The 25,078-nt window shown below is 42.0% G+C and overlaps 1 protein-coding gene across 5 annotated transcripts in view; it reads right to left on the bottom strand.

Moving 5' to 3' along the window:
* MAPRE2 (microtubule associated protein RP/EB family member 2) overlaps window positions 1-25,078 on the bottom strand; it is an 88,134-nt gene that overhangs the window by 52,376 nt on the left and 10,680 nt on the right. For 2 of the 5 annotated variants that reach the window (XM_041413089.1, XM_041413091.1), the window contains exon 2: window positions 19,764-19,825. In XM_041413089.1, the coding sequence (XP_041269023.1) occupies window positions 19,764-19,825 (62 nt within the window). Of the gene's footprint in view, window positions 1-5,622; window positions 5,782-19,763; window positions 19,826-25,078 lie in introns of those variants that run through there. The other 3 variants (XM_041413090.1, XM_041413093.1, XM_041413096.1) reach the window with 2 other exon arrangements.

Genomic DNA, 25,078 nt, shown 5'->3' with positions numbered 1-25,078 from the left:
AGACCACTCGTTTTCAATTATCAAACAAAGGCCGAAAGTTGCACTTCCAAAGCGCATGAAAAGCTGGCACACTATTTATCTGCTTCCTTACCAAGCCTTTGCTATAATTAGCTTTGGGCATGAGGAAGGAGAAGAGACTGTCAAATTAAACTAACCTCCCCACTAAACACCAAAACCTCTGAAGATATTTTTAAAGAGTCACACATTCAAATGCTAAGGCTTGAAATGCAGACCTACCACGCATTTTCTTTTCTTAGTGGCTCCCAAAACAAGTTTTATATCACAAAAGGTTAATCCAGGTATGCCCCCTGGAAAAACATTTCTGTGGTCCAGATGAGGTAACTGCATCTCCCTCAAACAAGCCAAAGAAATATCTTTAATCAAGGTCTCTTGCTCCACAGCCCCACCTCCAAATCACCTTTTTTTCACAATGCAGCATCAGTGCCTGTTTTCTAGGAAGACTAGATTGAAGACACTAGACAGAAGCCAAAATGTCTTTTTCTGAAAGTGCCAGCATCAGGTTCAATTCTCATGTGTCCCAAACTTGCTCCTTTTTCTGTTAATATGCCAAAAAAAAATTGCTGTTGCTATGCAGCTCAACAAGGTAGTTAAAAAAAAAACCTCACATCACACAACAAAAACCAGAATGCAGCCTCCCACCTACAGGATGTTTCTGAAACCCAGGAGGCTAAGTGCAAATTAGGCGTTCTCAGACCTTTATGGTGAGAGCACTTGGGTGTAAGCTGAGGAGTTTGTGCTCTCTGAAAATTACCTCAATGTCCTTACACAAACTGGGCTGTCTGTGGAGTGTTTTCTCCCCTCTCTCCCCCGGTCCCCAAAAAGCTACCTCACTCTTAGCCCCTGATTTAAACAAATATCTCCAGCCCCCAAAACACTATGAAGGTATTATCTAGGAAGATCTAAATCCAGGTCAACAGAAATATCCCAACAATGCAGAGATATCCCAATAATCTAACTACTGATGCAGTATCAAGCAGAGTCATCTTTTTAACCCTCAGAGACTTTTACATGGATTCACATGTGATTCCCAGTTATCTTCAGACAGTTTCACCCTGTGCTTTTTGAGAGCTGGATCTGCCCAGCAGATTCTCACCAAAACAGCTCTCTCTAGGCAGAGTACTCCCTAAGCAGAAAACAAGATTAAAGAAGAACAGCAGTGGCAGCAATAGGAAGACAGCTTTATGAAAGTGAAAGAAGAGAAAATAGAGGGTACCTAAGCTGGCAGGAACCAAGGAAAGATTTCTGCCTTGTTTTCTCTTTAATGCTGGCTAGTAAGCTGCTGGCTCTAAGTCATCAGGATGGTCTTCTCCCTGACAGTAACTACCTTGTTGCAATCCAGATGCTTGGCAGACAAGGGGTTTATCATAAATACAGCTTTTCGAAAAGCACAGGCCACATTTATGAGGTGCAACTTATGTTAGTTTGTTGATGGTTTATTTTAACATTTGCTATTGACTTTTTCCTGCTTTCAATGAAATCTAGAGCAAAATTTTCATAATCTTCAATAAAAGTGTTAGGTCAAGAGCAAATGCCTCTGAAAATAAAGATTCACTAATATATTTAATAGCATTTGCTTCGACTGGTGTTTACAGTTTCAGAAGTCACACCTATCAATACTGTGAAGTGAGAAGACAACTCATTGCTTTTACTCTGTATCATCTTCCCAGTTCTCAAGCTTGGGCCTTTATGTATTAATTTTATCAACACAAATGATCTTTTTTACTTCAGTGTAACTACCTGCTTACCACATTCAGTGGAGACTAATTTTAGAGCAAGAAATTCCTTCTGCCCAGAGTAAGGCAAAGCCATAGGTCTCCCTTTGAACCCTGAGTAAAGCCACACATGTGGAAGGCACAGAGTCATCAGAGCCAGGGGCAGCTCCTGCCGAGGGAAGGATGCTCTCTGCTGCCCAGGGCCAGCCTGCATCCGGCAATTCACTACGAGTTCGGAAGGCAAAGACCAAAACAGATTTTGCTGTAATGTGAATCTTGACTTTCAGCATGGAAGTTATCAGCTCATACTGCTGTAAAAGGCAGCCAGATAAGCTCTGTAACACCCCACAACTTATTCCAGCAAGTGGGTGAGGAAATCGCCACTGCTGTCTAGCTTTCATTATTATGCACAGCACCATCACTTTTCTGCTCACACAATGATTTCTAGAATGAAGACAACACTTAGGAAAAAACAAATATTTAAAATAGATAACATTAGAAAGGTAGACACTCATAGACAAAAACTAAAGCAGAAATACTCTTTCCTTTTAGCCTAGTGATTTCAAGAAAAATAATCAGGAAGTTGGCCCCTTCCCCTCTGCTTCATGCAAGTTCTGGGTATAAAACTAAATATAGCCAGGGAATGAAGGACCAGAAAACCATTTTTCTAGCAACACACAAAGTGGAAGTTAAGCACAGTATCCTGCAAAGGAAGATACAGCAGTCTCTTTAGAACCAGGGTGGTTTAGACTAGGTATGCCATTTGAACCTAGAAGTATTCACTCTTAATACTTTAGCTTTTAAAAATATGATGAGCTGATCAACCGCACAAGATACCTGGAGTCTGGCAAAAAAAGCACTGCAAACATGTTTTATTTGAAAAAAAAAAATTCTCCCCACAGCTGTTGATTTGGTTTCTCATGGAATTTTTTCAGCCATCTTTGAATGCAGAAGTAAAACTATCATTACATGTGGTGTCGTTCTCAGAAATTACCCCAAGTCTACTTCGGGTCAACAAAAAGACACCTCAGTACCAAATTTTAAACAGGCTCCTGATCTGAAGCACAAGAAACAGCATTTCACTGGAGCAATACAGATTGATTACAGTTATTAACTCCAAAAGGTAACATCACCCTGTGACTAAATTTTATGCCAAAGTGCCTGGTTTCCATTTACCAGCTACGTAAAGCTGGATGAGAAACTTAACACCTTGGGCCTGTATGTCCCAGTCTGCAAAATATAATATGTCCTTTGGAAGACTTGGGAAAACTATTTGTGGCTTTGCATACAGAGCACATGGCTGGGACTCGTGGTATAAGCTCAATTCCCTGCTGCATCCTCAACTCCATGGATAACTTACAGCAGCTCCTTCCACGTCAACTTCCTAGTCTGTAAAATGGTGCAACCTGCAGCTGTTTTTAAATCAGCTTCAGGAGTTGGATGTCCAATCTTTGGTAAAAAATTAGAAATAGCAAAGGGAATTTTTTTAGGTCTGAGAATATCTAACCTGATGAACACAAATTTCTGATTATTAAAGACTACTTCTGTTTTAAAATATCTGTGGAACAGAACATGTTAAAAGTTGTAAAATGAGAAAGCATTTCTGTTACCACAGGAGAGAAGGATGGAAAGGCAAACACTGAACCTCTATACACATGGTAGATGCAGGTTAACTTTGGAGCAAAGATGCAGGACACAGAAGTGTTTTAGCTTTGTACAACTGCTCATCTGCCATCAAGCTCCAGGGTGTGTTTAATGACATATTTATTCCATATTCCTAGATGGAAGAAGCCAGCCCAACAATCAGAGGCATAGCAACTTGATGTGTCATATGGTGAGGTCCTACAAGCTGCTCCAGAAGTCTGGCATGGCACTGACAGTCCAGTGTGGCAGCAGGCACTAAAGTGATAGAATCAATGTGTTGTACCCAGAGATCTCCTGCTGCCACTTACACTGAACAAGAGCCAAACTTATCAAGATACTAAAGGTAGTCATGGAAGTTAAAAGCTATTTTTTCCAGTACCAAGAAGAAGCTTCACCACAGTTTTCATGTATTTTCTCTAACATTTCCCTTCTGTTATGCTTGACATTTACTTCCTAAAGGACTTTAGCTACAGATGGAAGCAAGTTAAGTACCATTCTCCCTTTCTCCAAGAGAAAGGAAGAAATCAACAGATATGGGAGTTATGACTCTGCAGAACATGGTAAGTTTCCAAAAGGAAAAAAACCCAACCTAAACAGAATTCCTCAGTAGAAATTTTTATTTGTGCATTAAAGGTTTAGTTCTGAAATACATTGATTACTTATTTACTGCCCAAAAATAACATGCAATGCTAGCATCAGTAGTTCTGTATTCCTTTATATTGCTCTAGAGAGGGATACAAATGGATACAAATCCCTAAAAGACTACAGAGTCTTTTAAGAATGGAGAACCCCATGTAACAGAGGTTTTCCAAAGAACTATTCTGAAGGAAACAAGTTAGCAATCGGCGGTACCTATGGCATGTCAGAGTAACTAAAGGTAGATGCATGATATTTAAAATCTATTTCATAGATAGAAATACAGCTTTTCCCTAAAACAGAATCTTGTACTACTCAGCTGAAATTCAGACATAGGAAGTGAGAGCTACAGCCTTTCTGCAAGTAGAAATAGGTCCTTGCAAAAGCAATTTTGCTACTTTGTGCTAAATGTGTGCACTGGGGCTCCAGTGCACAAAGCATAGGCAGTTTCAGAGAGAGACACAGACTAAATTTTATGCAATTCCAACTAACCACACACTGGGATCTCCGACACATTTCACGCTCACCCGTCAGTGTGTGATCAACAATGAGATTCACTGTTAAGGTTTTTAATGGCCAAATGCCGGTAGCAGCTCCGTTATTCCTCAGCAGAAGGAAAAATACTGCGATTTTCTTCAGACAAACAAGCCAAGTCATCCACGTTTGTTTTCATGTATTCGAGCTTACAACTCGCCACTTTAGTCAGATATTTGAGAGCAGCATCATTTCCTGCTGCTTGAAAATCAGCTTTAAGGGGCGTGTTCTCTGCAGAGGCACTGCTTGCTGTCATCCAGGCAGCATTTAAAATAACTGTATATTGACATAAGGAGCCACCGGCCGTATTATCGCCCTTCGAGTCGGCAGCAAGGAGCACATCAAACCAGTTGCGTTCCGGGCTGCGCCGCGACCCTTATCAAACAATGCAAACAATTTTAATGAGCTTATCTGCCGGAACATATTGTCAAAGATGTTAATGCAGAAGCGCTGCCAGCAACGCATGCCAAACGATTCATCAAAAATGCCTACAACTGCGACAAAAGACGTGTGTCCCCCCAAACGAGAGACGATAAATAAACACAAAATGGGGCTGCCGGGGAGCGGGGGGCGGGGATGGAGCCGCCCTCCCCCGCGCAGGCACCGGGAGAGCTGTCACCCCCGCCCCGAGGAGCGGGGGGCGGCTGTCACCCCCACACCGGCGTGCGGGGGGCGGGCACTGCCCGGTGCCCGGTGCGGCTCTCCCGGCCGGGCAGGGGCTGCCCGCGCCCCGCCATCCGCGGCCGCCGCCTCCCGCACGGCGCCGCCTCCCTCCGAGATCCGCAGCGAGGTGCTGCGGCTCTTTTCCAAGGGGAGCTGGCTGCCTGCGCGGGGGGCGTTCTTGCATTCCCTTTTATTTCCCCTTTCCTCTTTCTTTCCTCCCCCCCCCTTTTTTTTTTCCTTTTTAATTATAATTTTTAACCGCTTTTCTTCCGCCCGGGCGCGGCAAGCCCCCGCATGCATCCCGCCTATCCCCCGAGCGCTCCGCAGCCGGACAATGCGGGGCCGGGGGAGAGGAGGGGGCTGCAGCCCGCCCGCCTTATGCAACCGCGCCGCCGCAGCCCCCCCGCAGTACCTGTAGGAGCGCTCCCCCCGCACCGTGTGCTTCCTGAAGGGGATGATGGTCCCGTTATCCTGGATGATGTCGTTGTTGTTCTCGCCATTTGGGGACAGGGCTTGGGTCGGTCCGGGCATTGGCGCTCCCGCCGCTCCGCAGAGCCCCGCGCTGCTGCCGCTGCTGGAAACGCCGCCTCGCCCGTGGGGACCGCGCCGTGCCCCTGCCCACCGCCGCCCGTGACAGCCGTGTGCGCGCCCGGCTTGGGCGGGACCGGCCGAGACCTCGACGCCCGATGCCTCATCGTCACCCTCCGCGCCCCGGTACCTCAGCATCGTCCGCCTTCTGCCCGCCCCAAGGAGCTACCGGGCTTCTTTTGAAGGAGCCCCCAGGCCGGGATGCTGGGTTACACAGCGGCGAGCCGCAGCAGGGAACGCCGCCCAGCTCTCCCAGGCATCTCCCCTCGGCGCGGGTGTGCCGGGGGCGATGGCCATCCCCATCGCACAAAGCCCGCCCGCACCGGCTGCAGCTCGCAAGAGTCATAGCGCGGGATCCGTGTTTCAGGTGGTAAACGCTTTATTTTTTAAAAGGGCATAAATATTAAAGTGACACGAGACTACAAGATATAAAAAAATCATGGACTCCTAATAATAAAACAGCACACGAAGGTTTTAGTTATTTTATGGTCTTTTTTTCCCCTGGTTCCCGTGTCTGCTACTCCGCCTGCATTTCCACCCCAAGCACCAGGATGTTCAAGGCTCTGGATACCAAGCTCTGTATCTCTGCTTACAACTTCACTGGAGAGCACAGTATAACACCTCTCAAGTTGCATTGCATATTTCCAGCATTTTCCTGCTCTCAGGCTTACACAGAAAAAAAAACATTCAATGGCACATCCTTCAAAATCTTCCTTGGATCAGAAATAAGAAGGGAAGAGACCTGCCAAGGCAGTAGCACTGAACTTCTGGCACTGCTAGTGCCACAAATCACACAACCCTCATCTCTTCCTCCCCTTCTTCTAGAAGAGTTTTTGCATCCTCCCCAGTCCGTTTCCCTCTGCAAAGCTCTATGATTTCTGCATATCTCCCCTTGCCTAAACAGCAATGTGCTTCCAAGTTTGACATTACCACAGATCAGTGCTGGTCATCCTCAGGAACAGACCTGAACTTCACTGTGGTCAAAACCTACCCTCATGTCCCAACAGTGCATCAAAACCCACACTTCTACCACAGTTGAAAAATACTGTCCAGCTGTTTACAAATTGTTTTCTCTAAGCAGAAACCAACCAGGGTGGCTATGGGCACAGTCTCTAAACAGAGCTATATGACCTCATGGCTGTTAGATGCAAAATATTTGGGCTGATCTATTAACATCTTAAAAAATGCATGTCTTCAAATCCAACTCTCTTTTAAAAAGAATCTTAAGATGGTAGGTCAAACAAAAGCCATGTGAGTACTTATAATACGTTCTCAGAGACACATGCTGATATTTTAACTCATGAAGTATGAGTTTGATCAGATTTCTGCCTCAGGTTTTTTCCTGCACAAAGAAAGTGACTTATTGAAATTTTAACTCATCTTTACCTAATCTTTCTAGACTGAAATGACACTACTGAAAGCTTAGTTTACACGATTATATTCATAATATAGACCATTCACAGAGAACTTGTAAGGTGAAGAAAATCAATAACACCAACTACACAACACTTGGACTGCTGAGAATCTCCTTGGATTTAAATCAGATGTATAGATTAACATATTTTAGAGCAATCTCTAACAAGGCTCAAGTCAGTCTGCCAATTTGCCACTGTCTTCTGCACATGAAGAAGGGAATCTTACTTATACTTTCTTCCAGGTTTTCAAATATACTCATATTTAACTTTCAGTAACCAATCTATGGACATTTGCAATTGGCATGCTTCATTGAAACGTTTCATTTATCTGGTAATTGGAGGAAGCAACATTTGAGCCTTTTTCAAAACAAGCAACAAAAAACATTCTGTTAAAAAGGCCAGTAAGTGTCTTAATAACACTCTAGAACATGGATAAGCCAGAAATGTTACGTGTTGACAGAATATAAAAATAATCTATAGTAGGTCTTTATCTGCCAGACATAATCCTACCTGCTCTGCTAGAGAGCAAGCAGTAAAACACCCTGCAACCTTAACTTGTAAAAACATTTTTATTTCTTCACCAGTGGCAAAGAACGGAAGCTTCTTTATTGAAGTCTCTAAAGCTGTTTAAAACACGTACCAACAAAGCTGCAGAAGAGAAGTGCAGGTGAGGAGAACATGGCAGCCTTGCTGCAGACCTCTCCTTGCCTCTGCAATAGGACTCAAGGTCAGAAGAACACACACTGCCTCAGCACAGTACCTTACCTCTATGGAGGCTGAGCCCGGCATCAGCAAAAGAAGCCTGGTACTACTGGTTTTCAGAAAGCACATTTTTCAGTGTGCTTCGGTCCATCTAGCACAGCCTGGGGGGCTCTGGGTGCAATATGGATTGCATGGGTGCAGTATAGGTGCAATATGCACGGCATTCCCTCTACCTGCATCTCTGTTTCTGAGCACTGTGTGGCCCACAAGCACAACACCTGTCTTTACATGCTGAAAGCCACCAGAATCTTCTTCCCACTTCCATCGTTCTGAGCTTAAAGGTTTAAAAGAAAGAGGAAACCTGTTGCTGTTATTAGGTGTCTGTATATCTGTGCTGCCTTTATAGATTTTTACATGCACTAGGCACAAAAATAGAGAATTGATCTGAAGAATAGAAGGTCAGCCTTAGTGTTAATAAAAAGCCCCACCTGTGGAATGCTGAAAGTACTGAAATCCGGTACTCACAAGTGATGTGCTGACTAAGCAAAGCAAAGAGCCAGGAAAGCAATTATTGCTGAAGGGTGGAATTACAAAACCTGACGTAATAGATCTTCAGCACTCCGAGACCATAGAGGCAGTGGCTGAAAGGGACCTGTAGAGGTCACCCAGTCCAGTCTCCCACTTGGAGCACGATCATCACCAATGTGAGATTTAGTGACATGATTGTAATCAATCCAAATCTTGAAAATCTCCCAAGATGGAGATGTCCTGCTCCCGTGTCATTCTAGCAACACAGCAAGTCCCAGGTGTACTGCTCATGCAAAAGGCGCCACTACTACATCACATGCATTCCAGTACTTTGATTTCTGCTGGGTGAACCAGGTAGAGAGAATGCTAGCTAATACTGGATACTAAGTATCCAGTAACACTACTAAGTATTGAAACAGGCCTACAAATCATTCTCCAAAATCTGGTTCCGCCTTCCTCTTCAGAGCTTTTGTTTTCAGTTCCTCTCTCTTTACTTGCTCTAAGCCTCACTTACTGCCGTAGGAAGGCCATGAAGCCTAATTTATAATGCCTGAGAGTAAAATCCTCTAAAAGCCCAAAATGCAGCATTAGAAAGACCTCAGGCATACTCAAGCCAGATTTTTATATTGGACAGCTAATGTGGAAATAAATTATAAATATTTTAATGCTGATAAGTGGTCAATGTACAGCCTCTGACAGCAGAGGTGATGGCCAGGCTAGCGACTTCTGCTGATACATTTTTTTGGGGATAAAAAAACCCACACGCATGGTTTTAGGGAGTATTTCATGACATAGCCAAACTATAAACACAATTAATGATTGCAGAAATTCCCCACCACTTGGATAACTTTGGGGTGGTGGGAGGAATAAGGAGTGAGACTAAGAAAAACACATTTAACCCTAGAGTGGCCAGCAAGCATCCCTCATCTCTGACATCTCTGTTCATGTTCAAGCTCGTAAAGGAGTCAGTATGGTATTGCTTGCAGTCTTCTCAGAATAGAGCCCAGCTACAAACTGCAGCAAACATCATACAAGTATAAGTATTTTGGGCCATGTACATCACTTTTCTGAGGAGTTTAATGAACATTCCTGTCACAAGTGCATTTTTTTCACTGGGGGAAAAACCCCTGAGACTACGTTTCAAAAAATAGTTGAAAGGTAGTAATGACTTTTGGAAAGCAGCAGTCCTGAGCATTGTAGGCTGCTTTTCTCATTTAACTATTCTCATAGTCTTCTTTTATCACAACAAAGATTTCTGTAAAGTCACAGATTTAGGCGCTGTAGATTAAACTCAGTTAATTCTAGCACTCAAGTGTGTGTGTTCATAAGAAATCCATGCAGAAACAGTCTCTTTCTCCTGAAGGAGTTGGCCAACAGTGTTTAAATTTGAAAATAAGTGAATAAAGCAACCAGGAAGGAAGTTTGGAAAGAGCTAAAAGAAGTTACTCTGTTAAGTCTTGGACACACCTTGGTTGCTCAAGGACATCCCAATTCATTAAGGTACATTGACATACTTTATTCCCAGCATGAGGAGGGTCAGCAAGATGGGTATAACCATGAGCATACTTAATTAGGCTGCATCAGAATCAGCTTAATTTCTAAAGTTGAATTTAGCAGATTAGGAACGGAAGATTCAGGAGATCCAGATTTGCATGTTATCTGTGAGAAGTACAAGTGAGGTGTCTGCAACTGAATGTCTATAGAGAGCACTGGCTTGTGCCAGCCTAAACTAGAGCACAGTTCTAACCTGTGACAGTAACATATCACACAAAAACATCCATAAAGGGGTCAGCACCAGCAGTGTTCCTAACCCAGCAAACATATATCAGACGTGATGAGGTGCATGGTAAGTTTTAAGCTGCCTGGGTTAGGCAGAACTGGTGCTTCCTATTTTTGCTGACATACTGTCAACAACACTGATCAACCCAAAAGAAAAGAGAATGTCATAAAATCACTTCAGGTAAAAATTCAAAACTGTAACTTTACAGACTCTCTTTGTTTACACAGCCCTGAATAAATTGTCCCACCACCCTCCCACCAGCTCATTCCATATCTTATATTTCTGGGCATTTAAACTCACTATGACAAACAGCAAATGATAATTTTGTCAGGACAAAGAAACACCGCATAAGTTGTATTAAAACAGCTACTTATCACTCCAGACATCCTGTAGACAAAGAATGAGCTTTCCACCCTTGGGGATTCTAGTGTTGCCACTTTAAGCAAAGTCTTGATTATTTGCCTTCCCTGGAGGGACACAGATAAAGAGGGAAAAAAAAAGAGAGGGCTGTCCCAATTACACAATGTGCATGGACCACATCCCTATGAGGTAATTCAAGTCTATTTTTAAATATACAGACATATTTATATTTCAGAGCTCTCATTTAACCTTTTTAAAAGTGTTCTGTGTCTGTGAGGAAGAATAAATCTTGGAGTCTTTATCCACTAAGCGAATTTGAAAATTTAGCCTTATGAGCTGCAAATCCATTCTGATCATTAATACATGAATTGATTGCTAAAAAGAGATATCTTGTAGAGCCACAGACTGTGGGTATTTTCCTTTAGAAAGACCAGTTATAAAAGTTACCTTTTATAGTTACTGTAGAAATCAAATAGAAATCAGAGGATTAATTCAAGATTCAAGAAATGTCTATAAAACAAGGACTTATGTTCACAGGAATAGGATTTCAAAAACTCTTGAATAAGATATTTTAAGACTAATTGTCTACTTTTAATATTAATTCTTAGATTAAAATTAATAAATTGGTTTAGTGGACATTTATTAAATCCAATTAGCTGAATCCAGCTGCTTTAAAGAATCAACTCCCCAAATTCCTATTTAGAAAGAAGCATTCTTCAGTATACATCAAAGGATTCCTTACTTAAAACATAAGAAGTTCACACCGAATAGCTGGAACGTTTTTATCCCTTCTACATAACAAAAAACTCCCGTGAGAGCAGGAAATACTTCAGTGAGGAATGGTTCCAAAGAGAAGGAATTTTTACCTCCATTAACTCCAGACTAACCCAAAATTTGGAGTACTTTAGTGCCTGTTACCCTTGTTTTCAGTGATATCCACTGGGCTAAAGCAGAGTTTCAGACACACCTTGTGGAGCTGCTGTAATCTAAAAACCTGGATATGGATGCTGTGATCAATAAACGCTTTGAGTAAGGATTCCTGTGTCTTTAATACTGGTTGAAAGGAATTGAGACTGGAGACTGACTCATGGCTCATTCACATGCATTTACATGGAATTTTTTTAGCTGGAGCTTTTCTAGATGTACCATTACCACTTCCATTAGCACTGAGGTGTTAACTAGTTTTCTAAGCTTGTTTTGCGGAATTCAGATGTAAAGACAATGGAAAGCCAAAATAAAAGCATCAAAATTGTTCAGGTAATCTGGATTTCTACATTTTTTCAGAGGATGACAAAATTTGAATTAAATGAAAGTGAGATTAGTATCCTAGAAGAGAAGGATTTGGGATTTTCATGTTTCCACGCAGTACAGTTATGACTGTTACTGCTGGGAAAAGTCAGAGCTTCAGACATTGGTATCTTAAACAAAACCAGTAAAACAAGTTATAAATGGTAAAAGCCTGGAAGGGTTTGGAAATGTGAGAGACTGAGTCTAGCATTTATTTATGTATTTTTAGCTGTTGAAGAATCTTTGGCTTTCTTGGGGCTCAGGACGGGTGTCTGGAAAAAGGTAAAAAGGTGATAAAATCGAATGGGAGTGGACAACCTCCATCTCTGATATACCTGCTTACTGCTCTACACTGAAAATGTTAGTGATACACTTGGAAGGCATTTCAGTCAATTGAGATTTAGACCTGTCTGACCTGCCCAAGGTGCTCACCACTGCTACAGAGGAAGGGAGAAGGCTGGCACAAGAAAGTAATTATTCCAGCAGATGGTCTATTAAATTTTACTGGATCAAGAATGTTTCACCATTCAGCTGACAAAGACTGGATCTTTACAAACTGGGATTTGAAGGGGTTATTTTGTCCCAGGAAACTGTTAATTAAATGTCTGTCCTCCCACACCCAGCAAAAAGCCAACATAAACAGTATTACATGCTCTAGCTAACGTTAAAAAAAATCCATTGCGCATTCATGCCTGACCAGGATCAAAATCACACTGCCAAGTCATTCAGTAGTGTGTGAGTGTTTCTGTGACTGCAAGCCCCAGCCCAAAAACCTAGTGAGTGCCTTGCTGCAAAATACTCTCGTTTCCTCAGGACCCTAGAGAACACTACACATCACTCTCTTTCAGAGCCAAGGTGCCTCGTTGCCCAAATGCCAAGAAGTTACACAGAAAGTGGTGTGCTTTTCTGTTTGTGTGAAACCTTCCTTTCTCCTGATAGCTGCTTTTTATCTGGGACATTCATAGCATTTTACAAAAATTGATTTCTGTCGGCTTTCCTCATTTTACAAGCACAGAAACAGGCCCTGCTGTTAGGACCAGCTTTCACAAAACACTTGCTACCAAGAGTCTGTGCAAGTGTCATCCCCAGCACCACTGTGGTGCATCTCCATCCTTTCTTCCGTGGGTGGCTTTCTAATCTTTTTAGTACTTCCAGCTCTGCAGCTAAGCAAATCCAATCCTTCTTCCCCATTGCTACAACTACATGAGTGCCTCCTCCTTTTTATCTCAGGATTTGTTCCACACCTGAGGTTTCTCCATTGTTTTTTCTCCCATTCTTTCCCTCTCTTCCTTTGTACGGCATAATCCTTTGTAGGCTTGGGCAATTTCCACTTCCCTTCCTCAGCCACCTGCAGAGAACCTGGGTCAAATTGGTTTCCTTCCCTCGGACAAGTCCCCAGCATACTTATTGTCCAGCTAACATACTGTCATTAGCTAATTACTCCTCATTTCATCCAGGACGAGAGGAATGAGCTGCAGCGCTGCCTGCTGAGCTGCACGAACCTTCACAAGCAGCCACCCCAAGAAGTGACACCTGTATTTAAAGGCTGCATCACAGCTGGGATTCACACACCTCGCGTGACACATTGCTGCCATTAACACACCAAAGAGCCCAAATCCCTGAGGCACCTCAGCGCCTCTGAAAAACTAGGTTGCCAAGGATTTGTTTGTGATCTCTAGCTCACAGAGAAATCAGGGAGTGCCTCCTCTTTGGGCTAGAGCAAACACATGTATTACACACAACATTTTAAAACAGAAGTTTGCCCTCCCATAGACAAATAGACCTGCTTTCAGCTATTTCAGGCTCCTTGCCGGCCAAATGCAAGCATCTGAGGAATTCTGCTCTTTACTTTCCGAGAATTTCTTACCCACATGCTTTTAAACTTGTTAAGAATTTAGATCTGTAACATATTTCTAAAGTAATAGCTTCTATTTGCAAGTACTAGTGCATTTGGGAGCAAGAAATTGTTGAATATAATTTAATTGCTACTTAATGCAATAACCTAACTAATCTGAAAGTTTTAGTTTTCTCACTTATTGATGGAAAACAGACTCTTTCCCCTGGCAAGTTAATGCTCATTATCATCTTAGTGTTTATGCTAAGTCTTTTATTAATAAAATAGCTTTCACATGAAGAGGAAAAATAATTTTCATAGACAGCTTTAATCACGTTACACTTATATTAGTAGTCTGAATTGAAAAAAAATTAGAATATGTGAAAACTGTGTCACAAAAATTATGTTGCTGACAGACATTCCCTAAGAGGGCTTTTGGATCTTGACCTATTAGACCAAGTTTCCATTAATACTTTGAGCACTTTATTAACCTAGTGCTGCAAGTGCTTTATTTAGATGCTAGGACCCTACAGAAGGCTTACATAGCATTTTCTGAAACCCTGAAATTTCAAGTTACCCAAAAAATGTTAAGAGTTAAAGCTATCTGGGAGAAAGCTACTGCTGTTCGGCTTTAGTGGAAGGTGCATCTCTTGAGAGCAGCACAAAGAAATACTGAGGACTTGGGTAGAAGAAATAAAGGAGCAAGAAAACTTTTAATCAACAGTACAGTACAATTTCCTCATGATTTCAAATTAACAACTTTTTTAAAAATCACACTTAGTAATTAAATTAATAGTACCACAACTGTTGCCACAAATTTGCAGATCAGGTGGGATACCAGCAGAAGTAATACTGTGACTTTATTTTATTTGAATGTAGGGAAGAAATAAAATATAAGATAAAGCTAACTCCCTACTCTGAAATAGAGGGAGGGTCTTTAAAAATGTACATGTCTCCATTCTGAGCAGACAAGAGCATACAGAAAGTGCATGGTCTTACTGAAAAGATAAACAGCTGGATTTACTTGCTTCCATTAACCAATGACCCACTTGTCAAACATAAGCTGTAGATTTAAAAGAGTGATTATGTGAAGCCTCTTACATTACACAAAAACGATCCTAGCTATGAAATCAGATCAAGCCTGAAAATACTTGAGCACGGTCAATATTGTTCTTTTATACAGACACAAGACAAGAATTAGTTATTTGTTTAAAAACCTACAACATGATGTAAGGATAGTTCCCTGTAGTTCTGTTCAGAAGGCATTTATCCCACATATCCAGCTCAGGTCATTAGTAGTGTGCCAAATCCAGACCTTCTGTAAGAGGATGAAGTTCTAATGGAAGCCACTGCACAAACCTGAAGACAGGGGCACTGCCAGCTTCCTTCTATGAGGAATGGGTACTGGGAGACTTAAAACTGGTGCTCCCACAGTAAATGGTACCCAGCCCACAGTAATGGTACCCAGGACATGTACCTGTCCTGTCTAATGACTCAGAGAGGATTTTTAACATGATGTGCACACTTTGGTGGCAGATCTCCAGCTGAGGCTTTTAAGGCTTAAACCAGCTGCCACTGACTTTGCCCCTGTGCCCCTTTGCACCTCCCACCAAATGCCTGCCCCTGCTCCAGGCTCAGGTAGGAGCAGACATACAAGATGCTACAGATGATTACAACATTTGGATCTGAGTGTAACAAATTACTAGGTCCCAAGACCTGAAAACCTCTAATTTTGCCACCTTGTATTGTAACACAACAGCACTCTCCACAACTGTGGCCTTCTCATACTTGACCTAGTGCTAAACGAGTCTCTAAGAAGGTTGAAGAAGCCATTATTATAAGGAATGATTTTACTGTAAGAACAACTTATGTGCTGCTTCCACCTGACCTCATTAGTGTGCTGTGCATTGCCAGTGACTCCCACTTTACTCTGACTCACTACACAGGGCGATTTTCTGCAAGCTGCAGATCATGGAGCAACTGAAGTGTATAAGAATCCAAGCAGTCAGCTAATGAAAACCAAAGTTTCCAGCTCCAGTGATTGCAGTGAAATATTAAAAAATGCTGATACTTGGAGCCTGTCCACCTCTGGATTTTCCTCTGCTGCTGGAGGCCCTGAGCACCACAGCTCAGTATCCCAATGCCTGCTGTGCAGATGCAGCAGCATGGGAAGAGAGGCTGGGAAAGCTCCCTGGTGCCTACCACACCACAGCAGAGGGACATGCAAGATTATATTTATAAAATCTAGAAACTGCTTTGAAAAATTACACAGTTATTTTTATAATGTCTACATGCACTATAAATACTTGATATCTGACAAGGATTAATATTTTTCTAAGTCCTACATTTTATGATTTCTTTTTCTGCTGGAGCATAACTCAAATCATTACTTGAATCATCCTTTAATGAACATTCTCCAGCTTCTTAATGAAGCACCATTGATAGGCAAGATGCAGAAGGCAATAAAAGATGACTAGAAACAAAGGTATCTCTTTTATGTTTAGATTATTTTATATTATCATGGCTTCAGCGGTCCTGGCATTAAGTGGCACCATTTTGTAACCTCTGAACAGTCACATTGTGTATAAAATACTAATAACAACAGGCTTCTAACACTTTTAATACAAAAGGTGCTAGTGGCAAGAAAACAGTGCCTTTTCCTCGTTACAGTAGAAAATGAGGTTTCTATTTAATAAAAACCCCAGCCACAAGGCTATGTGTTTTTGTAACTGTAAATGTGTGTCAGTGCTGTTGACAGCTTCTGTGTTGGAAAGGATCTCATTAACTCTGAACAAAACCACACGTTATCTTTTTTCAAAAGCAAAGTTACATTCCTGATGAATCATCAGCTGCTTTGCTGAGCTCCTGTGGGATAATTTTTGGTATCGGGTACTGGAAAAATAAATATCACCCTAAAGTTCAGAATATCTTCAGACAGCACCATAAAAGGCCATCCAAGCTACCCAATTCCTAAGTTAAGAAGGGAATTGGGCTGGTGAGTACACAGCCATAAACAAACATTCCATTTGGTTAACTTTGCTCCCTCAGGTTCAGGCTTTAAGGCTCTGGTTTTCTCATGTTGGATCTATAAAGCATCTGTGTCCTGTGCAGGACTGACTCCTCAACAGATGTCCTCCACTGCATTTTGGGAGACTTTACGGTGTTTCCACAGAATGAAAGTGCTTTAAAAGCACCCCCCTCAGCCCAGAAGTTCACCTGTTTCACACTTCTTCAGTCTTTTGACTAAAGGAAAGTCAAGTCTTCTTTAGTGGACATTGTTGAAACCATCTGGGGGAAACAAGTAGCAAGGAACTGAGTGGGAAACAAAGTGCCCTCATCTAGAAATAATATTTATTCTGAACCAGTTCTGGTGCTCGGAGGTAAGGAGAAAGGAGAGGAAGCAATTATTTAGTCTGCCTGGTTTGGGTAAGTACATGCACCTTTATAATGAACAACCACAGAACATTTATGTCTGCAGAGAAGAAAAAAGCTCATACAGGCCTTTGTTCGGATCTCCCCTGAACACTTAATGAATTAGCAGTTGATCATAGAAACATACACTATATACACATGTAGATATATACATATGCACACAATTTCAATCCATTTTCTTTCTCTTCCCCTATCTCACAATAACTGAAGTCTAACAAGTAATTCCTGAGTTAATGTTCCAGTAGAATCCAGCCTTGCTTTCTAATGTTAGGATGTATTGTAATTGTTTTGGTGATAGTGCATCAATCAAGGAGTTGCTGCTGCCAAAAGGCCCCATATCTGCATGTTGCACATGAGAGCACCTAATATAAGAACTATAAAATTTCTTGAATATTCCAGTATCCATCCCTCATATTGTTGTCCAAATAACTTAACTCCATGAAAAAATACACACATTTTTCAGGCTCAAAGCCACTGAAACCTGACCAGAAGGTTTCCTGAGGAAAGACTAGTGTATAATAGCATGTTACATGGATTTGGAATTGGAATAGCTCAGCTAATTCTGCAGCAATATAATGAATCTCTGGTATTAGAAGGTTGATAACTAGATCTTCACTTGGACATAAAATAGGCCATAAGGACTAAAGGATTTGAAAAGGAAAGGCTAAACTGTGAGCAGCAATCCATTGGGAATACCCTGGAAAACTGTCTGTTGCTTTGCAGAAAGGGTTGCACATTGCAGGAAATCTGCACATGTCAGATAAGTTTCTGTTAGACAGGTAGGATGCAGTCTGCTTTTATAAATGTCCACTTGGTGGTTGTGCACTATCTCCATGCTCACAGTTCTCCTCAGATTTCCTGTTGTTTCCAAGCGCTTGTGACAATGCCAGTATTACGGCAGTGACGAAGCTCGACTTTAGGGAGCAGCCTCTACTCCATGCCAGAGCAGACAGCACCAGATGAAAGCCTCTGTGGCTCAGCACAGGGCATTGTCCTGCTGCACTTCCATCTGCAACACCTTCCCAGGAAGGGTTGGATCCATGGTGGGGAACCTTGCATTTTCCTAGCTCTTGCTCTCAGATGCCTCCTGTAGTCTAGATTTATTGTTTCATCTTTGAGGCATACGAGCTTGACTAAATTATAGGCTGATTGTCCTGAGAATCTCCAAGTACACTTGAGCCCCACATGTCTGCTAATTGCTGTTGAAGTTAGTCTTGCAGTCTGATGAATCTGGACTATGTGATTCCTCCTTTAACTGTCCCTCTCCTACTCACCTGTGTCCGCACTGGTGAGCAATTGCTGGTGGCAATTCTTGTATTTACCATAGAACTTATCCTGAATAGTTTCTCACACCAATCAGGTATCTAGAGAAACCTTTCTGCAAACATATTTAAGTTTTCAGTCCTTCTTTTTTTTTTTTTTTTTTTTTTTTTTTTTTGGAGGGCATTACATAACCTGGAGCAACCCCCCAGTTTCACAGTAAAGCAAGTCTTTTCACTTCTAGCTGTGAAGCACAAAGTATCACTGCAAACTGAGCTGCCTCCTACATCCAAAGTTAGCATTTACTTACACACTGTAACAGCTTTGCAAGCATTAGCAAAAATGCAGCAGTGTGTTTTGAAAATGGAAGTTCTTCATTACACAGCCTGATCACCACTTCAGCGCCGTGCATATGTTTATTACTAGCTATGCATAAAGAAGCCCCAAGCTATTGCAAACCACTGATGGTGCAGCACATTCCTTGCAAAGGAAAAGGCAGGAATGGTATCCGGTAGAGTATGGTGAGCACTGCCAATGATGAATCCGTTCAAACAAGAGGTTTAGTACCAGCTGTCCTACGCTCCGTTTTGGCAACACTGGCATTTTCTGTTTAACAGCACCGACCCAGCAGAAGTGGTACAAGGGCAGCAAGTGATGGTAACTGCAGGAAGCACAGATCTGTTCAGGGCACATCCCTTCTGAAGGCTTTCTAAACATTGCCACCTTGTGGGCCTCCTGTCTGATATCACTGGGCTGATATCACTTTCCTCAGGTGACTTCCTGAGCACATTTCACAGATCCCAAGCTTAAGGCTGGATGGTTGAAGTTAAACTCCCATAGCTGGGGATCAAAAAAGTGACAGCACCTTACGAATTTCTGTGTGGCATTAATTGCTAACTCCATATTTGTGCTTCATGTAATTTGCTCTTTTTCCATTTAACATTATGATGGCTGTGCTAATAAAGTGCAGAACAGCTAACAGTTAACAAAACAAAAGCAGGGAAAGATACAATTTCTCAAATCTCCCAAGTAGAAGTCAGATTCATTGTTCACCTACAGGTTTTGCAGGTTTTGTTTTTTTTTTTTTTAATTTTTAATTCCTTTCTGTCACCACTTCCTTCTTACTCCAGTAAAAAAGCCCCAAAATACTTATTATATTTAGGATACAATTATTAATTAATTAATAACTGAGAGGTCAGTGGCCTCTTGTTTAGCTTTCATCAGTATTGTTTCATGACTATTACATAGTCAAAGGTGATGGAAAGCAATATCACTTCTTATTGATACCAAACTTATCTAGCTACTGCCTTAGAGACATCAAACACAAGTTCTTGGCTAAAAAAACACAAATGCACAAACATACTTACTTTGAGCATCCAAACACTTTTCCTGGTTGCCGGCTTGAATTGTTCCTTGCAGCAATTTGACACTGAAAAGAAAATATGAAATCTTTAGTTCAGCTACCAAATAGGAGAGGAAAAAAAAAAAAGATTCACTGGATGGTCTTTGTCTGCATTGGCTGAGCAGTGATGCAATAGTTGTATGCTGAAAATTGAAATGAGCAGAAATCCTTCATTACAATGCCCTAATTCAGCTGTGTTCACAATGGCTCAGTGTCTAACACATCTGCACAACAATCAGATGCCCCCTGATATAGTAGCAGGTCTATGAGCTCCCTCATGCAGTGCTGCATTTAGAGTTTATTCATGATTTCCAGGCACACTGGTCTTTCTTCATCCAACCAGGCTTCTTCCGAGCACAGGCAATCAGTTATGACTGTTGTGTCATGCAACTGGAGCCTTGCTGCACTTGCCTGAACAGCTTTTCAGAGGGGAAAAAAAAATCTGCCATTGAGAAGCACAGTAAGTGTAATCCAGGAAAGCCTGTGTTTTGCCAATACAGCACAAAAACGCTGGCAGTCCTTTGAAGTGCCTCACTTTACAATGAAATCATGGTGCTGCCCCCTTGTAGCAGCCACATTAAGGCCTATTCCCTTCTGTGTTCCTGGAGGGAATTGCCTATGAATGCTAAATTTGTCCTCACATCCATTCTCTCAAGTGGTACATTACAGACAACAGAAACATGAGATGGAGCAACCATATATGGGTTTCAGTTGGTGCCCTGAATTACATACTATGGTTACGTGGTTAAGTTTCTTAATTCGACTCCTCAGTCAGCAGGAAATATCACTCCTAGCAGGTAAATAATGGTTTACAGTCAGACCAGGGCTCTGGTTATTGCTTGTTTTGCATTCCTAGTCAACTAGTTGAGACAACCCAGCAGGGAGGAGTCTTCCAAAGATCTATCTCTGCATAACAGCATGAAACCACACCAAACAAGATCCCAGGGGTACTGTGGCTGAATCAGGGACCAAGGGATGTAAGAAGCTCCCACAGGTGAATTTATATTCCTCAAAACCCCTATTTTAAGAGGAGGAAAACATTAAGCAATTCTCACTATACTTCACTATTATCTGGAAAAGGTAATCAGGCTTTTAAAGATGCTTTGTCTAAAGGACTGGATCCCAGCTCCAGAAGCTGTGACTCATCCTGGCAGAGAACTTAGGAGGGCTGCTAGCAAACTGGAAGGCTGAAGCTACCTTAAAGCCAAACCAGAGTGGGAATTAGCTATTAAACATGTTATTGTTTCATTTATTTGAATCTCTCCAAGCCTCTTAAGCTTTGCTTTTCAATGTACTGTTTTTCCTCCATTTGTTTAATGTGGAAAGTGATTCCAGCACAGCTGAAAAACCTCAGGCATCCTACTGGGAAAAGAACAGCAAATCCATCATGGCATACTGGCTTTTGGCCAAGTAGTGCCCCTCTGAAGTTAAGCTGGGATCTGACAGCACCACTCAACAAGAGTGTCCCATCCTTACAAGCTGAGATAATGGTTAGAAGACACCTCTCACCAGGAGGTGTTGACCAGAACTTCTAACAGGCAGCAGTGGTGGAGAGACATAGTGATCCCCTTAGAAATATGGCACTTAATACACTCATGGAATGTTTTCCATGCTATAGTTTCTGAAGAGTGTGATGTTTGCAGCATATTGAAGACAGAGGTACTTAATTGTCTTCAGTATGTAAACCTCAGTTTGAGAAGGATTTGAGCAACACCACCATGCTGAACTTCATTCGTATTGTCTCAAACAAAAAAATCCTCATAGCACAAATTCCTTGGAAGCTGATTCTGCTGATGCTTGCACAGGTCAAGCCAAAGAGGCACATCTCAGAACAGCTCCTGCCTTTTTGCCTGCAAACAGGTACTTCCCTGAGCTGCAGGGAGCAGTGCAATCGCTGTGGCCAGATGAGATAATTGGCACTTGCTGCTGTGTGCAGCAGCACTGCCAGGTCTCCACCTGCTCTGTGAGCCATGCCAACACCTCAACCCGTCCTTCTGGCTCGCTCAAGATGCCACAGCAGCACCCAGGCAAGGGAGTGGTAGGAAACGCCGGATCATTAGGGTGGAATTTAGTTTAGGTGGACAAAGGAATGCAGTAGAGGTCCTAGTCTGTGGGTGTGAGGAAGGTAAGGATGCAGAGCTGGAGTCTCCTTTGAAAGGGTGGAGGGATAAAGTTGTGCAATGAAGACAAGGAGAAAGGATGCCACATCCTTTTACTTCATGGCAGGCCTCGCACAGGTCTCAGCTGCAGACACTGGCATCACATCACCATGCTACAAAAGCCAGCAAACACAGTTCAATTCCTCAAAACTCCACAACACACACAGGCTGAACTGATTTTAAAGTAGGTTCCCATCTCCTAAAAAGCCATCTATCAATATACCTAAAGAAATTCCTTCTTTCACATTGGAAAGCTTAGGCAAAAGGGGTAAAATACAAGAGGATGAAGATGTAGAGGATCAGCAAAATGGAAAAGACCTTAAGATACAGAAAAAAAAATAGGAGCAATTTAAAGAGCACTTTCAGAAAATCCTATGTAGTAAAAGAGCTAGGTACGATTATGCCTTTTTTATTTTTTTCAGGGCAGAAATTTATGATTTGCTGTATGTTGTTTTAATGCAAATATTTGCAGATATGTGTAAAGTTACCCATCGCTGCAAGTTCCCTATATTAGACTATCCATTTCCCTGATGAGCAAATTACACTGGGGGAAAACAGACCAATGTTTATCCTAAAATGCTTTTGAGTTTAGCTGTTATTAATAGAAATGAGTAGCTTTTATTAGTAGCCAATGACTGTTCACACAGTGCATTCAGTTCTCCCCATCCCACAACCCCTTGTTTCATCCCGCTACAGCTACAGCCCAGAAGTGAAGCCCAGGAGGGGAGGGTCAGACTGGTGGGCTTCCAGAGAGACCCCTAGGGGTCCCTTCCCTTCCTTCACCAGCTGTGGATGCAGCTCTGTAGCTGCATTTGCCACTTTTTCAGATGCTGCTGGGTTGCACATCCTGTTTGATACTAATGAGTGCTAGTGGAGGCCTCAGGCAGGTTTGGCAAACTTTAACAGTTCAGAGTTTATGGGATGTTGGGATGTCCTGTGGATTCAGCAGGACTGCTACTCTCCAGGGCTCACCTGGTCTCAGCATATATTTTTTCTCCTGTGCACAGTAGCTATTTCTGCACCAACAGTGCTGAACCTACTGACACAAACTGATGCAGAACGGGCTTCTATAATAATATCTCTTGAAATGCTGTAAAGCATTGAATATCATTTGAATGAATATTGACCGAAATAAACCCCCACAAATAAAAAAAAAACCAAAAAAAATCAACAAACACCCCAAAAAAACCAAGAATTGGGAAAGAGGGATATGACAATGTAAGTAGAAAGCAAAGCAACTAAATGGAAGAAGAAAGTACATCAGAGAATCTGTAGTAAACAAGGAACAACAGCATCCAGAGGCACATCCTACAATCGTAATATGAGATGTAGTACCCATGGTTGTTAGTTTGAAAGACCAAGGAGGAAAAATTAGGACAGAATGTAATTAAAGTGATTTAAATCAAATGCCTTCTAGTTCAAAACTTTGTCTTCAGAAACTGTGTTTCCCCTGTGGCACTGAGCCTTGTCTGCTGCTACTGTCTCTCTGTGTACTGGATGCTTTTTTCTTCCATACTGCACAGATCTGTTTTCTTCTCTCTGCCAAAGACTGGAAATGCGATGTTGCATGAAAACAATTTGTAATATGGGCTGACAGTCACTGATTATTGCCTCAAATATCCTCAGCAGTTACAGAAAAAAACTTCAAAACCAACTTATTTTTAGCAACTGAAAGAATTCAAGCAACCCCATGTGGCTGCTATCCAGGCATTTACTGAGTGAAGAATAGCTTGGCAAATTACAGAAATGGACAAACTCAGAGTGTAAATCAGAAAACCATGTATATCACTATTTACATATGCTTTCCTGTTGAAAAGATGAACAGAAACATTAATTTTACAGCTTCCAGTGTCAAAGGAAAGAACGACTGTTTTTATGAGCTGTGCATGAATCACAAAAACCAAAACAAAAACCCCCATCTACTTCACAGTTTGGCAGATTTCTCAACTTGCTGGTAACTAACAGCCCAGCCCTATGCTGCCTCACTGTTCCCGAGTAATTCCTCTGCCTCTACTCAGGGCTTGGCTCTGTGGCACAATGGGGAAGGCACAAAGGCAAAGACCCAAAGCAAAGAAATCAAGAAACAGAGCTGAGTTTAATGCTATCTCCAGCTTCAAAACGACAAGAAACCTAGTCTGACCCAGAGTGCTTCACAAGGAAGGCAGTCCCAGAAGATGTGAGATGCTGACACCGAGCGCTTCCCACCTCTTTTGCTCTTCCCATTCCAAACACGGATTTGTCCCAGCAGTTCTGCTTCTCTCCAGTGCTCTGATTTCAAGTCATCTACTGGCACAAAAAAGGTCCTAGAGATTTCTTACAAGACTCTGTTCCCTCCCTCTCATTTACAAAGCAAACAAACTTTTTTTGGTCATTTACATATAAAGTAAATTCAAGCATGTCCTACTTAGCAACTTTGTAGGAAAGAGCATGCATCCTTTCTCGGGAAGACTTCTACTCTGTTTGGGAAGCCTTTAGATTTTTCTTCCTATAGAGCAGTAAATCAGTTTGTGTCATTTCTGTTGTCCTCTCCTGTCCCTCCTCAACTTCTTGTAAAGGGGAATTTCCATGATCCAAGTGACTTGCAAACACTGCTGGGTTCAAAGCTCCAGCCAACTGCAGCGACACTTACATTTTTGCAGCAGCCTACCTGTCCTCCTCCTATTAATAAATACCTTCACTGCCTTCCTGCCCAGTAGCTCTGAGACACAGTAATTATCTTCCAACTTGGAAAGGGTGTAACAGAGCTCAGTTTGTGTGATTTTACTTAGCTAGTGTGACAGATTTGTCAAACCCTTTCTTTTGCATGACAAGCAATGCCAAACCAGTATATCCAGCAGTAGGTGGCAGACCTAATAGGATGACCAGATGAGACTGTGTATTTATCATTCTTTGTATTTAGCAGCAGGCTGCCATCTTCTCACTTAGCCAAAAAAAAAAATTCTCTCTGTTCCGTTTGGAGAAAAAAAAAATCTTCCTTCAATTATTTGAGGCATTCTTTTATTTAAAACTTAGTTCAGAACCATGAACTATGAAGTCTATGATGTCATGAACTATCATTGTCTATGACAATGATGTCTACATTTCAATTTCTGTCACACAACTAAAAGTCTGCCCCACTTAG

The sequence above is a fragment of the Onychostruthus taczanowskii genome, unplaced genomic scaffold (assembly GCF_017590055.1).
Source record: "Onychostruthus taczanowskii isolate IOZ18803 unplaced genomic scaffold, ASM1759005v1 scaffold4, whole genome shotgun sequence".
NCBI lineage: Eukaryota > Metazoa > Chordata > Aves > Passeriformes > Passeridae > Onychostruthus > Onychostruthus taczanowskii.
This window is presented reverse-complemented; position numbering and strand designations above follow the sequence as displayed.